We start from the raw sequence: 17,540 nt of genomic DNA, 5'->3' as shown, positions 1-17,540 counted from the left end.
TTAGAGTACACACTGGCATGGACACGGCCAAATTCAGGGTTCGCTCAGTTCAACACTCGACAGCAATCAGCTGTTGTCTTTCATATCAGCACCTGTGAACCAGGATGTTTGTCAGGACAGGCCAGTTCTCCACCCTCCAGACTTTCCTATGCCGTGATCACCCACAAAAGACTACCGCTAATGAGAGTGAACGGCTACGAGGACAGAAGACAGTCACACACATACACACAAATGCACACAAAAACAAGCATGCACACTCACACGCACAGAAACACTCACATGCACACACACACACACTCACACACATGTGCTCTATCTCTCAGTACATAACACACATACACGCAAATGCACGCACACACACACACACACGCACGCACTCACACTCATAGGCACACATGCACATTCAAACACGCACACAAACGCAAAAACACACACACACACATAAAAACACACAGCACACACACAGCACAAACACACACACTCTGAGATGATCTCAGACGAAGCGGCCCTGGCCGTGTGCCAGTGGCGGGGAGTTTTATTGTGTCTGTGGAGATGAGGCAAATGACTGTTCCTCCCATGGTCAGTCTCTGCAACGGAGGATAAGGGAGGGGAGTGTTTTTTTATTTCGAAATTTTGCCTCTCTGTGGCAGCTCTGCACAATCCCCCCCAAAGAAAAACCAGGACAGCAAGTGACAACGGGGGGGAAATGGCAGGCCATCATATTGTGCTGCTCGTCACTGTTGCCCCAGCGACAGCATCTCTTAGTGCAGTCAGATCCCCTCGACTCATTGTGACTGTGGGGGGGGGGGGGGGCTAGAGACACCCCCATGCATGCATGTCACTGCCTGTAAGGTGTCAAAAGCAGCAACAACAAAACAGCATTTTCAATGTTCATTGTCACAGCTGACAAATAGGGAGATATCTGTTAGATCAAATGTTGGTGAAAACCCTCATGTTCCCGGTGTCTCTTCTTGAGTGTTTATGGCTTTTAATAGTTAATTTAATAGCTAATGGTATTTTAATATGAATTGAAGGCTAGAAGTAATGAAGGACATCAAAAGCACCGAAGCACAAAAAGTGTGACAAAATATTACTTCAAAGATAGATTCTACATATTAGCTGACAGCAAGGCGCAAGGAAGAAGGCTTTAATAAACTTCACCTATAACACATGTAGAGCTGTTTGTGTGTGTGTGTGTGTGTGTGTGCGTGCGTGTGTGTGTGCGTGTGTGTGTGTATTACGCATGTATGAATTACGCATGTATGAGAGCAATGTAATACGTATGCGCATACACATGTGTGTGTTTGTCAGTGCAAGTGTGTGCATGCATTCATTTGTGTGTGTGTGTGTGTGTGTGTGTGTGTGTGCTTTTTGCGGGTGCCATTATATGGCATATATATCATTTCATGCAGCCTCAGTTTCTCAGCAGCTGAGACGGTCGCTCTCTTCCCCGCAAAGTCAAAGGTCACTTGAGGTTGAGCTGGAGCTTTGTGAGCATGCACTTGGTTGATTCCAGAGCAATCGGTTTTCTCAGTGATCTGTTTTCTAAATCAGACCTGCCATGAGGAAAAAAAAGGAAAGTCCTTTGATGCGATAAATAAAAGTAAAGTAAAGTAAAAAATTCTCTATAAAAATCCCCTATGCGTTTTTATCTGGTTAGGCGCCTGCAGCCGTACTGAGCATACACAGGAGATTGCTTTCATTTGCACAGGGGTGTTTATAATGTGAGTGAATCTTTTTTTTTCTGACAGTCTTTGCAGAGGAAAGTAGCCTCATATGGCATTTAGTTTATTACGATGATTTTTTCCTCCGTATCTTTTTCTCAACTTATTTTCATCCAGACATAGAGGGAACTTCTCAGTCTCTGGAGATAAGTGTTTATGAAACCCAGTGCGATTCTGCTGTCAGTGATGCGCATGGCTTGTGAAGGGTTGACAGAAGTCTCTTGGCCGCATCTGAGGAAAGTGCTGAGATGAATCAAGTCAGTTCAACTTCACCTGCTGTCACCCACGGCTTGACTGACTGAAAGCCTTGACAGCTTGTAGCTAACGCAGTCGGAGTGTGTGTGTGTGTGTGTGTGTGTGTGTGTGTGTGTGTGTGTGTGTGTGTGTGTGTGTGTGTGTGTGTGTGTGTGTGTGTGTGTGTGTGTGTGTGTGTGTGTGTGTGTGTGTGTGTGTGTGTGTGTGTGTGCGTGCGTGTGTGTGTGAGATGATGGGGGGAGACATCAGATGGATGCTCTTCTCAGCAGACCTCAGCCTGTCGCTGCAGTACAGCGTTCTGAGCTATGACCTCTCTGAGGCTGCATGGGGAGTGATTACCACCATGGCAAAACCAAAGTCACCCCCCCCCCCCACACACACACACACACACACAAAATAAAATATAACAATATAACGACACCCGTCCCCCATCATCACTGTAAAATATACTCTACAAGATGCAGTGCTATCGGCGGGATTGAAAGGTAATGGGTTTCCAGGTATAAGATAAATACTTACAAGCCAAATACAATTACCGGTATCAAAGGCAAGAATCTGTCGTGCTTCTAAATCTCTCCGGGAGGAGGGGAGAGATAAGCTTTTAGTTGGAGCTCGCAGTATAATCCGCTGATTAAATGGAGGAGGCAAGGATGCCCAGATAAAATGCTTTCAGTCTCATTGTCTCCGCAGATAGGCTTGGGGAAATCTTCAGGGTTCAGAGATACATTTCATGGCTAGAGGCGGCAAGAGACGGGCCAAATAATGCCAGAGAAAAGAGAGAGGGAGAGAGAGAAAGAGAGAGGGAGAGAAGGGTGGGGGTTGAGGAGAGAGACGGGTGAATAGGGGGACGAAAAAGATAGATGAAGCAAAATGCGAGAGAGATAAAGAAAGAGAGACTATAGAGACAGACACGACAAGCATATGAGATACAGGTAAAGAGAGAGAGGAACTAGACAGAGAGAAAGGAGTGAGAGGGAGAGAAAGCGAGCTAGACAATGAGGAATAAAGAAAAAGATATAAAGTAACAAAGAGAGAGTGAGAGAAAGAGAGACAGACAGACAGACAGAGAGAGAGAGAGACAGACAGACATTCATGAGCCTACATGCCTTCATCTGCTATGCTCATGTGTCCCAGGTGGTGCAGTGTAGCAGGTGTAGAGGTATGTCTTGAAGTCATTCGTGGGCGCTCTAAGTTAATGTAATGTGACGATATGAATAAAGTGTCACGACAGGCACATACACAAAGTGTGACAGAGTCAAAGACAAATTAAGTGATTTGGCATGAAGTGATGCTCATTCGTGGGGTGGAGCACTACCTTTGATGCTAACAAGCAGAGCGATCCTTCTGAGATTGTGCTCAAAATGTCACTTGATGATTCATAGCGGTGACTCCAAGAAAGCCAAGGAGCATGAAAGGTTAATTCAGTGTACTTTTTTCCCAGTGCACTGTGCATCTCAAGGAAGAGGCTTCGCTTAGAGCAACAAAAAAAAAACAGTTCCATGGCACCATTATTCAAAGAAACTGATTTATAGTCCCATCTCCTTTCAGGTTTTCATTAGTATATTATGTATCACCATCATTTGATTGTCTGGATTTCCTGTTAGTTGAGGAGTCACTGTTGCTGAAAGGCCTAGTACCTGCCCTTCACTCTGATTCTCCCCATGTATATTGCTGGAGCAGTATTTTATTTAAACATTTTTTCTTTTAAATCATGTGTATAAGAAGAATCCTTCGTGTCTGGTATCACTTCTTTAACCCAATAACGCAGATGAATGCAGAAAAAAGCATATTCGACTTCTCGTGTCCTTAGATTGAATAGAGATTTGAACAGATGGCGAGCAGCTATCTTATGGAGACGTATCTTTTCTCCCTGGGTCTGCCTACCCTGCGACATGAACAGGGCCATCTGGAGATCCTCTTGACTCTGAACACCACTGATACTCTGGGTCTCCACAGCGTGTCTGGGCTGCCTCATTGACAATAAAAAGACACAGTCACCTTTGGTTTCATAGAGCTGTTATTGAACACACACACACATACACACACACACACACACACACACACATACCTTATTGATCATTCTGTACTATCCCCTTTACTGTTACATATAGACAGTTTATATCTGAGAAAATGCATTATCAACCCCTTTTGGGTGTTCTGCGCTCACAAATGGGTTTAATGAAGGTCTAAGCCCACATGCTCACGTGTTATCATATGTTGCCTTAATGACCCTGTGAAACCAGATCGTTTTCCTTTCCTCCAGACTTAAAAGCAGAATCACCCCTAAACAGACAGCTTCCACCATCAGCATACTTGTAAAAAGCTAATGGTACTAAGTAGGCTGCCACACTTCTTCTCTCAGATCCAGTCGGTGCTGTAAATGATCTCCTCCCGGTGATGTTTTATTTTCAAAGGGATATTCATGTCCACTGGAGCCTGAGAGAGGATGGCATGCCCTCTCGTACTTTTGATCAAAGCACAAGGAATCTGCCAAAATGTCTGATTCAGATGTTGTCTCGGAGTGTTTTTTGTGCAAGGAAACTAGTGTCTTTATAGACTATTCAGTAACATGTCTTATGTAATGTTTTTTCTGGACAAAAAATATCCTGGACATGTTCTTTGTGTGGGTGCAGTTCCATGACGTAGTTACATTTACCACCTCCGTGAACAGTTTTTATGTGAAAACGTAATGCTCTATAAGCGAATCAGGTGCTTTATGGCCAGTGTGGGCTGCTGTAGCAGGAGCTGGGGCAGCATGCAGCCTTATGATGGATGGCATTGTGCTGGGGCCGGGCTGACAGAGGCCGGCAGGGCCCCCAGTGTGTGTGTGTGTCATGCTGGGAAGTTCGAGCCCTGGGGCGGCCACACTCACTCACCCCTTAAACGTCCAGCAGCTTGTTCGTTCGTTCGTTCGTTCCACCCCGCTTGCTCCGCTCCTCTCTGCACTGTTCCATTTTTGCCCCCGCTCTGCTGGACGGACGGATGGGCGAGCACGTGTCCTGCTGTGTGCACCGGACAGAGCCCCCGCTCTCATTAGGGCAATTACACCCAGTGCATTCCCTTAGCTCAACAAGGGAAAGGACAACATGCTGCTACCAAGTGTAAGGGGCCAGGGTGGAGATGTGCCCTAAGGAGAACAAGGACTAGAACCATGTTTACATTTAGACTACTGTAGAAACAGCTTTATGTAAACACATCTGTTATACATAAAGGTAGTGTTGATCTTCTCGTCAGTAGGGTGTTCTCTGAGAAGGATGCATCACGTTGCACAGTCCTGTAGATGACTTGCTTACAGCTGTTTCAATGCCATGCAGTAGGGTGGTGTCAATGACCTGGGAGGATAGCATGGTGGGGGGGTAGCAATAGGATTAACCTCCTCAGTACCCTGAAATTTGACTCACACAGTGGCCCAAGGCAGGTAGTGTACCTTCACTCCCTGGCATCAGTGTTAGAACAGCAGGGTCTTGGCAGCTCACGCGAAAAAAAACCCTACACCTCACACTCACCGAGAGTCCCCGTAGGCCAGGGGTGGCTAACCAGTCCAGCTAAATGAGCCACAACAAAACCCAACACCATTTCGAAGAGCCACACGAATCTAGGTTCCCACTTTTAGGGGGGAAAAGCCCCTACCTAAAACCTATTATTTTCCCTGTGACCCAGCAAAACTAGGGGGGTCTGGGGGCATGCTCCCCCATAAGATTTTTTTGAAAATAACCTTTTAAATAGTCCTCTAGTGGGTTTTAGGAAGAGAAATTAACACATTTTGATTTAAAATATGCCACAAAAATAAACATATTGAAGACATCTGCTGAGATAGGTGCTAATTATACTGTAGCATGGTAGGGATTTGCAGCTCAAGTGAGTAGTAGTAGTAGTAGTAGTAGTAGAGTAGTAGTTAACGTTGTAGGCTAGAGTTCACTAGCTAGTTATAGCTGGCGAAGCTACTGAATAGGGTAGCATACCCACAGGATCAATGAACCGGCATGATAAAAGAGAGCCACGACATCTATAATTAACTCGAGATGATTTAACCATTACGTTTCTTTTACTATTTTAAACTTCATATATATTTTTTGGTGGGTGTAGGTAGCTGTACTGTTTAACTGTTTGATCCTAAAGTGTTACCGTACTATGAGTGGGTCTCGCAGGATTAACGTCACGTTATTAGTTATGTTGTTAGCGGGAGCTCGACACACATGTATGCTCTTGGTGTAAACTGTGGTTGTGAATAAAGACGGTTTCAACTCTCATTCGGATACTTTATAACACAAAACAACAGTGGGGCTAAGGAAACCTTTGGGGAGGCTACTCCAGGGATCACTTATCAAGATCTGTACATAACTGTCTCAATTATGTTGTTAATGTCAGATATCCTCTGTTCAATTTTCGTGCCTGACAGCTGCAGGTCTGCCACAGACCGCTATGATCCGTCATTTTCAGGGTTGAGGATAGCAACGACATCACGTACACAAGACTTCACAAACTCTCCCTCACTATATTACTTTTTTGCTCGAGCAATATTCCATGCCACCTGATACAATGCCAACGTGACCGTTTCAGAGTACTTCGTGAATTTCCGAAAAAGCTGAGTCTGTTTCTCTGACTGACGTTTCAAAGTATTTACCTTGTGCTTGCACAGCTCTGCCTTTAGGGACTCCTGGGCTATGTTAGCATGGTGTGTGGAGAGACGGCACTCTAAGTTTGAGGCTTTAAAATGCGACAGTGACGTCTGGCATATTAAGCAGAGGGGTTTTCCATTTCGCTCCGCAAATAATTCCTCCCATTTTAGGCAAAAAACACCCGGTGTTCATCTTCATATTTTCGTTTAGCTTTATGCTTTCCTGGGTCCATGGCATTCTGTCAGTAGCTACTGCTAGTCTGGCTAGTAACTCTCTGAGACTGGGTGCACACATTAGAATGTTTCATGTTTGGAACATTAACGTTACTTAAAGACATCTCTCAAGATCGCGTGATGACAAAATATACATGAATAAATACCACATTCAAATCGGACAGCTTTTTCTCTGTATTGCCAAATATATGCATATGCATTTTAGATGTTTATTTTACAATATGAAAATTCTGTACCCCAAGAGCAAAGTCAGTGAGCACTCGAGCTGGAGCCGAGCCGCACGTCAGCCGGCAAAGAGCCGCATGCGGCTCGCGAGCCGCAGGTTCGCCACCCCTGCCGTAGGCCTTCTCTAGTGTCCCCGTGGTTCATAAAACCACAAAGTCTTGAAGTTTCTTGTAAACAGACACACTGTCCCAGACACTGACACACCCAAGAGGTGTTAAATATGTGTGTGTGTGCGCGTGTGTGTGCGCGTGTGTGTGTGGTCAGAAATAGACTGAAAGGCGATGCTGTCCATAGAACAATATTTGGGGTTTCATGAACAATATTTAATGACTTCTTGAAATGATAAACAGCTACTTAAAGGTCAGAAACAACCCTACATGTATGAATACATTTTATATTTAATGAACAACAAATAAATCTGGAGTAATGGTACCCCTATAAAGTCACTTTTTTAACATTATTGTAAACATGTTTTAAAAGTAGCCTTTACAACTTCACCTGTGTTATAAACAAACATAAAGCCATTTTCTAAATGCAATAAATAGATTTAATTTCCACTGGTGGCTGGGACCAGACTGAATAAGATGTGTTTTAAACTTTGAAGGCAACAGCGATAATGAACGTCTGCAAATGGTAAATAAGAAAATCCCATTCAAAATTCAGAGAAATGTAGAGGAGTGGCTGCAAGAGAAAGGTAAATATTTTTTAAATATGTTGCTTCATTTTGCTTGTTGTTGTTTCTTTTATGTTTAGAATGTTAACTTCCATTATAAACCTTGATAAATTCTAATAAACATTTTTTGCATCGCTACACATCGCTACTCTCTCTCTACATTAGTAATCATTCATTGTCAAATTATTTGTGATATCAGCGTAATTACAAAGCAGAATGTAACTCTTAAGCATGCATGTTAAAGGGCCCTTGTATTCACAGCCTTATTTGGTATACAAAGACAAAATCAATGGTGACGATCTGTCTTTCTACCTACCAAATGCAAACATATTCTGCAACTTCTATGCTGTTGCTTGTGTGCCAAACCTTGTTCCTCAAACTGTCTATTTTTAGAAGTTGTTCCAGTTTTTTTAACTGATTTGTAAATAATACATTAGTACTGCATGCTGCATGAATTTTCAGGCCGCTGAATATAACTTAAAAAGCCATTAAAATGATATTGATGTTAACTCTTAAGAGCATTATAAAGTCCCTTTAACACTCTCTTGAGGTACCAGCGTGGAAGTGAGGAACTGAGTTGCTTTGCGCATGACCTCATGTGTTTTTATGTATGCCTGTAATATTATTTTTCATAGTAATCATTATGTTTTTACGGCCCTTGTTTTCATCCAATTAGATTTTATGTGCTCCATTCTGAGGTCATTGTGTACAGTTTTACAGTGCTTACCTCATGGAAAATGCTTTAACCTTAAACGATTGCTGGCAAGCTGTCTGTGCCCCTTATATGACAAAAAAATCGATTGATTGGAAACCTTTTTAGGGAGTGTTTGCTCACTAACGTAAGACAAAACCTCCTCCTTTCAGTGTGTTAACGTGGTATAGGTGACATTTTAACTTACCCCAAGACAAGGACTAGAGTCTAGTCAAAGATCTCATACAGTTTGTCATCATCTACTGTATTCCTATAATCTGATCTCAAATTATGTAAGTGAAGCTTCACTCCAGACAAGTTTGTGGTGTATTTTGTGGTTCTTTTTTCTAGAAATGTAATGAAGTTTTTCTCATACCATACTCCATGTCACAAGGCCTGAGAAAAGGCCTGCCGTTTGGACCGAAAGTGATGCCTTTAATCCTTTTCATTCCTATTTACTTTTGTAGGCCGGCAGCTAACAATATTTAACACCCAGGCCACCATCTCGATTGGCGGCTCTGACCGCAGGCGGCCCTTCCAGGGCCAGCTCTCTGGGCTCTACTACAACGGCCTGAAAGTGCTCAACATGGCCGCCATAGGGAACCCCAACATCCGGATCAATGGCAGCGTGCGCCTAGTGGGGGATGCAGGGGCACCCCGCACTACCGCCCTCCCGCCTGAGATGTCTACCACCTTCATCGAGACCACCACAACCATGTCCACCACCACCACCCGGAAGCATCGCAGCCCTCCAACCATACAGGTAGGCTGCCCTAACACACCCGCCATCTTAGTAGCCGCTTAGGGTTGGACAGCCAAGCCATGGCACGGAGGGTAATAAGTGCTTGTCAAAATAACCGAAGAACGGAGAGTTAGTAACAAGCCATAGAGTGATATTGTCCAGATCCCCATTGGATCCACCTCCATCCTACCTGGTCCATCCACTCATCCACCTCCCTCAAGACTTGACCGATCATCTCCACATACATAACCTCACCCAAGTACCAAGTGCCATTAGCCAAGCGCCACTTGTTCAGCACCACTCACAGAATTCTAGCAACCCTTGTAACCCCCCCCAGACTTATGCTTCCTCTAGAACCAGTCTGGTCTCCCGCTTCCTGTAGAAACAGTCTGGTCTCCCGCTTCCTCTAGAACCAGTCTGGTCTCCCGCTTCCTCTAGAACCAGTCTGGTCTTCCCCTCCTCTAGAACCAGTCTGATCTCCCGCTTCCTCTAGAACCAGTCTGGTCTTCCCCTCCTCTAGAACCAGTCTGGTCTCCCGCTTCCTCTAGAACCAGTTAGGTCTTCCCCTCCTCTAGAACCAGTTAGGTCTTCCCCTCCTCTAGAACCAGTAAGGTCTTCCCCTCCTCTAGAACCAGTTAGGTCTTCCCCTCCTCTAGAACCAGTTAGGTCTACTCATATTCTAGACCCAGACAAATCCCCGCCTCTTCCAGACAAGGTGAAGCTTACTACACCCTGCCTATCGAGTTCTACTTATAAAGCTGTGTACTGCATCACTACATTATTTGTAAATGTATCTACAAAACTCCCTACAGATTCATGGAGGTCTACAGAGAGTCAAATATGGTTTTATCTCATACATGCATTACTGTTCCTTAAATCAAGCATTTGGGATATTTCATTAAAGTGAAGTTTTACCCAAGTGCTAAACAAGAGTGCATTGATGAACTTCTATGAATGAACCACAAAATGTGCACAGAAACACACACACTACACTTATGGGATCATACTGTATGTGCCTCCGCTTTGTGAATGAGACTCAGCGGACTTCCTGCTCTCTGAAGTCTGGAAACACAGCCCCCAGCACCAGCCTAAAGCTTTTCATCATCCCTGCTTCTGGAGCAGTCTGTCTTTTACACCGCAAATAACCAGCGCTCGTCCCAGATTCCCCCATCACTGTGTGAACGAGGACATCGCTTCTGGAGAGTAACACAGCCCTGACTCAGAGTAGTAATGATTCAGTGGAGACAAACCAGATTCCTCGATGGCAGGTGGCATTTTCACATCAAGGCAGCACAAACTGCAGTAACTTATCCAGTTTACAGAGGAAAATATTCAGTCCCCAAGATAAGAAATATATTAGACCGGAAATATCTTATAAACAGCAGATTATGATGAAAAATAGGCATTGCTGAAAATGGCATTAAATGGCAATACAGAAAATGTCATGTAAGTGGTCTTACAGAAACTTACACTGCTATACAAATTAATTACTTGTTTGATTACCAATTGTCATTAAACAAACAATGCATATTGGAACAGAAAGGAAATATAATGGACATATAAATAGGTTGCATCAATAAGAGTCCTCAAGGAAAGTGGAACTTTCTGCACTTTAGCTTCTAACTTTAAACTTAACTGCACCTTGCTCTACCAGTTGATATTAGAATAATTTAGATATTAGAATATGCCTTACTGATATAGTTTTGGTATGTACTGATGTAATCTTGAGCAATGCTATGACACCTGCACTGGCACTGGCTAGGTGGAAAGGGGAAGGCCATGTTCAGAATAATGAATTCTCCTCCTCAGACCAACATGGAAGGGGCTCAACCTGTATGTCTGCAAGCATCATTTCAATGAAGCTGAAACTGAATTCTAAGCTTCGCTTATCCCAATGTGTGACTTCAATTAGTTTGGTCACGGACACCGTGATTCACAGCACGCACAAACATTTGAAGGACAGCTCAAATCAACCCCCCTGACAGAAAAACCAACAGCTTTCCAAACCAACTTTAACGGGGGCGACCATAAAAGAGGATGTGATATGGCAAATATAATTATGCTGTTCATTCCATATAGTCAGTAAGGCAGAGCGGAGTGTTTGGGTGGGCAGGTTATTAAAGCCATCACTCACTGCAGCCTGTATGACATGTACAGAAAAAACACGTCTGTCCCCAATGACTGCAGACACCCCCCCATTGCAGCTGTACAAACAAACACAGTGCATGTACTCTCATGTACTCTCGTGAAGCTAGGAAAGGTTTTCTAATATCTTGATGACCTGAACAGAATGTATATGTTAGAACTGGGCCACTGCATTACAGCTAATTTCAACATAGTTTTTTTTTTCTAAGTAAAGTTTCCCTTTTTTCTATTTCTTTCCCACCCACCACACCTATGTTTACCTGTGTACGCTCTTCCAGTCTTTACAGTGTCATGTCAGCTGTTGACAGCCGTGGGTCTCTAAAGAGACCTTTGCTTCTCCAACCTCCTTGGGGGGAATGAGAGCATGTCTTTTTCTCAGGGTTGTTCTTTTTTGGAGGAGACTCCTGCATGTGAACCCTCTCCAGGCGAGCTATTTCCACCGTGACTTTTGACACTCTCTTGGGTAGCGTCTGGCAGGGGTGGAGCGCAAAGATAAGTGTGGTATTGCATTACAGGCCTCCAGGAGCCGTGGAGGAGCACTGCTACCCACTTTTTATTTTCTTCTCCCGTGGCGTTCTCGTCGAGACCAGGAAATTTCCACTTACACACCAGCAGCCGCTCGTGAGCCGAGCGGGGCCAGCGGTATCGGATTTCCTCGTTAAATCTGTGGCTGAACGGCCAATCGCTGCATTTAGGTCTGTGCTCCATACAAAGTGTATGCAAAATAAACGGTGAGCAACAAACCTGTGTTTCCCAGAAGACAGGTGGGGGGAGGGGGGTTGTAGGACACAAACACAAAACGAGAAGCATTCTCTACCTGTGTCTGTGTGTCCCTGTAGTACAGCGTAGCGCTGGTTTTTCTTTTCCCTCGAAAAAAACACCAACCAGCCCTCATCAGCAGCGATTGATACATTTTGAAGAACCCTGAATTCAATTACACCCCACATAAGCACATTCACTAGAAAACCACCTCAGGCAAAATTAGAAGCCTTGATTACGATAATAAGATTTTGCATAACATTTGCATGAATGTCGTTTCATGATGTCACTGCCATCTTGCAGCATTATCTGTTGATGATGTTACCTTGCAGAGGTAACCTGCGTTGAAGACTGAGTTTTGTGCCTGTGGTGTTTTGTAGTGGGTCGCTAAATCCTGGGCTCTGTGTTTGAAATGCAGATTAAGCGAGTGCTTATAGGTGGGCGCCATCCTCTTCAGCCTGTTGAATGGCGGGATTGCTGGGTGGTTTAGCGGAATTGGCAGGAGAGTTCTCATTAAGGCTCAGCCAATGCGTAAGGTCAACAAGCTGACGGTCATGTTTGCACTCCCATCTTAATTTGTGCAAACAGGATATGTAAACAAGCTGTCCGTCACAGCGGGCAAATAATTTAATTGCAAAGCTGCAAATCCAAACGATGCAGGGAAAGGAGAGTTCAGGGGATGTATCTATTTGTAAATGTTTGTGTTCATTTTCTTATTTTTCCGTTTGTTTGTTTGTTTGTTTCAATTGGAGCACATTCTCACATGGGATTGGATTGCAATTGGTTACCATTGGATTGCACATTCTTTCTGTTGTGATTGACTTAATTAAGACTGAGAATGTATCAAGGAAGCAGGGATAACGAGATGTTGTGATTTCTGAGAAAGCACCTCCTCTAAGGCCTACCTGAGACCTTTTTGTCTCCAGTGCTGACGTAGACCCAGGACTAAGAGACCCTTTGTCTCCAGTGTTGAAGTAGACCCAGGACTAAACCTAAGACACCCTTTGTCTCCAGTGTTGAAGTAGACCCAGGACTAAACCTAAGAGACCCAGTGTTGAAGTAGACCCAGGACTAAACCTGAGAGACCCAGGACTAAACCTAAGAGACCCAGTGTTGAAGTAGACCCAGGATTGAGATACCCTTTGTCTCCAGTGTTGAAGTAGACCCAGGACTAAACCTGAGAGACCCTTTGTCTCCAGTGTTGAAGTAGACCCAGGACTAAACCTCAGAGACCCAGTGTTGAAGTAGACCCAGGACTAAACCTAAGAGACCCAGTATTGAAGTAGACCCAGGATTAAGAGACCCTTTGTCTCCAGTGCTGAGGTAGTCCCAGGATTAAGAGACCCTTTGTCTCCAGTGCTGAGGTAGTCCCTGGACTAAGAGGCACACTATCATATTCATCAATCTGATGGCAGCCTAAGTGTGCAGCTGTCTCTGCAAATATTGTCTTTGCAAATATTTGCAAAAATGTAAACTAGAAAGGCAACTATATTTTGTTTATTATTTTTAGGAAATGAGTGCAGCACAGACACATAATAATGTTTACATTCCATTACTTGTTCTATAATTACATGATTACTATTGGACTACTGCAACAGAGTCATTATAATACAAAAAAATAATACATTTTTTGGGAAATTAACATCTGCAATTATGTTGTGTTATTTGTTGAAAAAGGCATAATTTCCTACGGTTGTTGATATTTTATCATCATATTGAGGGCTTTGGTGTAGTTGCAGCATACTCCATCTATCCAACTATTTTTCTATCTTTTTTTGTTCAGTCAGGAGCGCTAGAGGCATATTAAACTATTAGAGCCTTTTATGTTGCCTTTCTGTCTCATCTATTTGGAAGCTAAAGAGGCACAGCCAAAAGGATTATCTTAAAAGCAGTATGCGCCAGGTCAGGACCAAATGCATTTTAGAGTCAACCCGCCATGGAGGAGATGACAGGATGAAGACGAGCTCAGTGACTCTTTCGACTCTTTGTATCGCTGACAGGTAGAATGTACTCACAGAGACCAACAATGTCACTGACGCAAAGACTGCTGCAGCGCTGGCATCATGCAGGGTTTTTTATCACAGACAATAAAAATGATAGCGTGTAAATTTACTGTCCACTTAAAACTGAGGAGTGGCCATATATCTCTAGTTCACAGGAGTGATCTTAGCAGTTGGGATTTAGCAACCAACTTTAAAGGTCTCTCTGCAGATTAGACGACATAAAGGTCATTTAAATCACAAATGGATGCGTTTCATTTCATCTGAGACACAGAGCTCCTGGGTCCAAACCTCTAGCTCCACTGAGATACACTTTTGCCTGTAATCACTTCACTGAAACATCAATAACTAATTAAGATTCCATTATACCATGCCCAAATCTGATTGATTCTTCCCATTGTGGAGGTGACAGGAAAACTGTGACATGTGTTGAGAGATACTGGCTATGTCTGCCTCAGTAAGAGATAGGACTGTCTTAAAGATGGCTTCGCTAGTTCGCCAATCGAAACGCTTGATTTAGAGCATGTTTGGCTTCGAGGCTGGCCGTGGTCCTAGGATGCCCACAGCGGAGATTGCGTGTGGATGAGGGGTATTGTGGGCTTAGAGATGCTGGTGACGGGGAGGAGAAATGGGGAGGAGGTGGGATTGTTTTGCTGCGATGGGGCGCGTGACGTAGCAGACAGGTAAGCTGGTTTAAATCTCAGAGAATGTGGAAGTGGGGTGAGTGACAGCTGTCAGTCCTCCCAAACTTTGTTTCGAAAATATAATTTTGTTTTGGCCTGTGTTTACACTTAACATTTATCAAAGCCATACAGCATTAATAAAGATTATTAAGATTCAAATTGTATAAAAGTGTAATTATGGTACATGGTGAATATTATGGTGTAAGATTACTTGATCATATGAAGCCATTGGAAGAATTAAAATCAATAATGTTCCTCTGATGTGGTGTGTTATTGAATGTATTTCACGTCGTAACTAACCGGTGGCGTCTTTGGTAGAATGTCATAAGATCTGTCTGAAAACGCTGCTCCATGTTACATTCTAGCGTAAAGGTCAGCTGTTCCTCTGACAGCCATAATTGTCTCCTCATTAACATTTTTAAAGCAATAAAACCTCCTGAAATAGCATCCAAGCCTCTTCAGCTGGGGCCATTAAAAAACGTCCATAATAGTATCAAGTTCTATTGTGTCATAGGTTAACACTAGTTCAGAAGGGATGCTAATAAAAATAACCTTTTAAAAAAAGCACATTTATATGAAAGCAAAACAGTGAAGGGGGATAAAAAGGGTGTCAGCAGATGGAGTTGCCTCCGCCAGCAAGCTGAGGGGGTAATATTTCACCGGAGTCGTGTTCAAAATCCAATTATATGGCAGGAGAAGACTGCGGAAAAGCGGCGCTGGTGTCGAGGACTGATACATTTCACTAGGTATGGATGAGTCACTGGGGCCAGGGAGTGGGCAAACGCTGCTAACCTTAGGAGATACCGCCTGCCATTTATTTCAACAGGACTTAAGAAATTTGTATCATAACACTGCGCTCTCACAGCATAAGCAAAGTGCATCCAATTTGTTACCCTCGCTAGAGTTTGAAAAGGGCAAAGCAAGGTCTAGTTTGAAGTAGTTATATGTGGCACTTTTTTGTGTGAAATGCTGTGATTTTAATATATGCTAAAAAGGCACCTCTCAGGTTGCTTGGTGAAGCCGAGCTGAGGTTTGAGGTTTGCCTCGTGAGGTTGACCACCTTCCCCTCAGCCAGTCTTAAGTTAAACATCCATACACTGCATATGCCTTTCCATTCAACAGCTTTTTCTCATCTGAAGACAACCACATGACAGCCAACTCAGCCAACGGATCCATACTAGATCACAGGGAACCAGCTACTAAATGGATCTAAAGTCTAGTTCACAGATCGGTAATTATTGGGTTATACTGTATCACAGTAATAAGTAGATAGTATCATCTTAAACCACGGTAATAACGTAAACATGGTAAGAACCAAGAAATTATTCACACTAGGAAATCAGTTGACTTATACTGCCACAAAGATAAAACACCTTGTCATACCGTTGAGAAAAGTCATCCTTGTTCAGCCCGGCTGGTTGTTAGTCAAACAGGCCTGTTGTCCTGTCACGGTATTCAACAAAGAAACAAACACAGACACACTGTAGGACTAAATCAGACACCAAATAGTTAAATAATTAATAATAGTCAGTTAATAATTAATTAAAAACTAATAAAAAATTGTTCATAACAGACATTGTCTGTCTATCTTTCATGCACTCATTCATTCAATCAATCATTTTTGTAGTCATTGATATTATTTTCATGTAACCATGCCTGCGCAAAGCACCTACGTGGGTGTATATATATATATATATATATATATATATATATATATATATATAAAAAATATTCCAGCTCTCTTTCGTGTTGTTGTATCCATTCAGACGTGTTATGTGCTAGCCTTCAACAACTCTTTAGGCACACATTAATTACAATGTCAAAGACTTCCTGGACTTTGCAAAAAAAGCACAGAGTGAGACATACCAGATGAATGCACATTACTGTCACATGGCATAAACACAGGACTGACAAGAAAATAACTACTGCGAAGAAGGATATCTGCTACCAATATCTGCTGGAATTACATGATAACTAAATCCTAACATACAGCATATCAAACTGATTTGCATTATAATGCATTCATTCATCAGATTGTTCAGAATTGATTTGCAATTTACCACTATCACCAATCCACAAACCGCTGTGCGTGAGAAAAATAGAAAATCCCAGCGCTGGGCAGTTTAATCATGCAGCCCATTCATTAGCAGACACTGATGGAATGTACATTTGTGTCCGTCCATCAGCCAGCGCAGTCAACACACACATGTCAGTTTAAATGGAGTCAGGCCATAGAGAGATGTGCCTAACCTTGACGCATAGCTAATTCCAGCGTCAGAACTTTATTTCCCTCTCAGAGTCATTCTCTGCTTGCCCGCTCTCCCGACACACACACACACACACACACACACACACACACACACACACACACACCTCTTTATCTCCTCTCTCCATTGTCCCTCCCTTCCCTCACCACTCTTGAATTAGTCAAGGTAATAAAAGACGCTACTTTAGATTTGAATCTGTAATTGAAACAAACTGTGTATCACGGTTCTAATTTTAGCCCCGGCCACAGTGGAGGTTGGGGCTGTCTACTGACTGTTTATCATGCACTGCCCTTCACGACCTTGCTCTCAGTCGCAGGAAAGATGATTAAAGATTGAGGCCAAATAACGTTTCCTTTTTAAATAAGACAAATGGGTGCCGTTTGAAAGCATGCGTGGCCAGTAGAACCACAATACACACAAGGGCCTTCTGAGGGTTGTCTAGCCGCAGGACTGAGTAGAGAGTAAGGAGTTATGAAATATGCTCTTGCAAAAGATAAATGGCATGATTTGAAATAGAAACCAAT

General features: G+C 43.2%; 1 protein-coding gene across 25 annotated transcripts in view; it reads left to right on the top strand.

Annotated features, from left to right (window-relative positions):
• nrxn3a (neurexin 3a) overlaps window positions 1–17,540 on the top strand; it is a 266,234-nt gene that overhangs the window by 233,091 nt on the left and 15,603 nt on the right. For all 25 annotated transcript variants that reach the window (XM_031579973.2, XM_031579975.2, XM_031579984.2 and 22 more), the window contains 2 exons: window positions 7,661–7,750; window positions 8,888–9,183. In XM_031579973.2, coding sequence (XP_031435833.1) covers window positions 7,661–7,750; window positions 8,888–9,183 — 386 coding nt within the window. The remainder of the gene's footprint in view (window positions 1–7,660; window positions 7,751–8,887; window positions 9,184–17,540) is intronic.

Source organism: Clupea harengus, chromosome 14 (assembly GCF_900700415.2).
Source record: "Clupea harengus chromosome 14, Ch_v2.0.2, whole genome shotgun sequence".
Classification (NCBI taxonomy): Eukaryota; Metazoa; Chordata; class Actinopteri; order Clupeiformes; family Clupeidae; genus Clupea; species Clupea harengus.
Note: the sequence above shows the minus strand (reverse complement) of the source record. Positions and strands in the feature narration are given on the sequence as shown.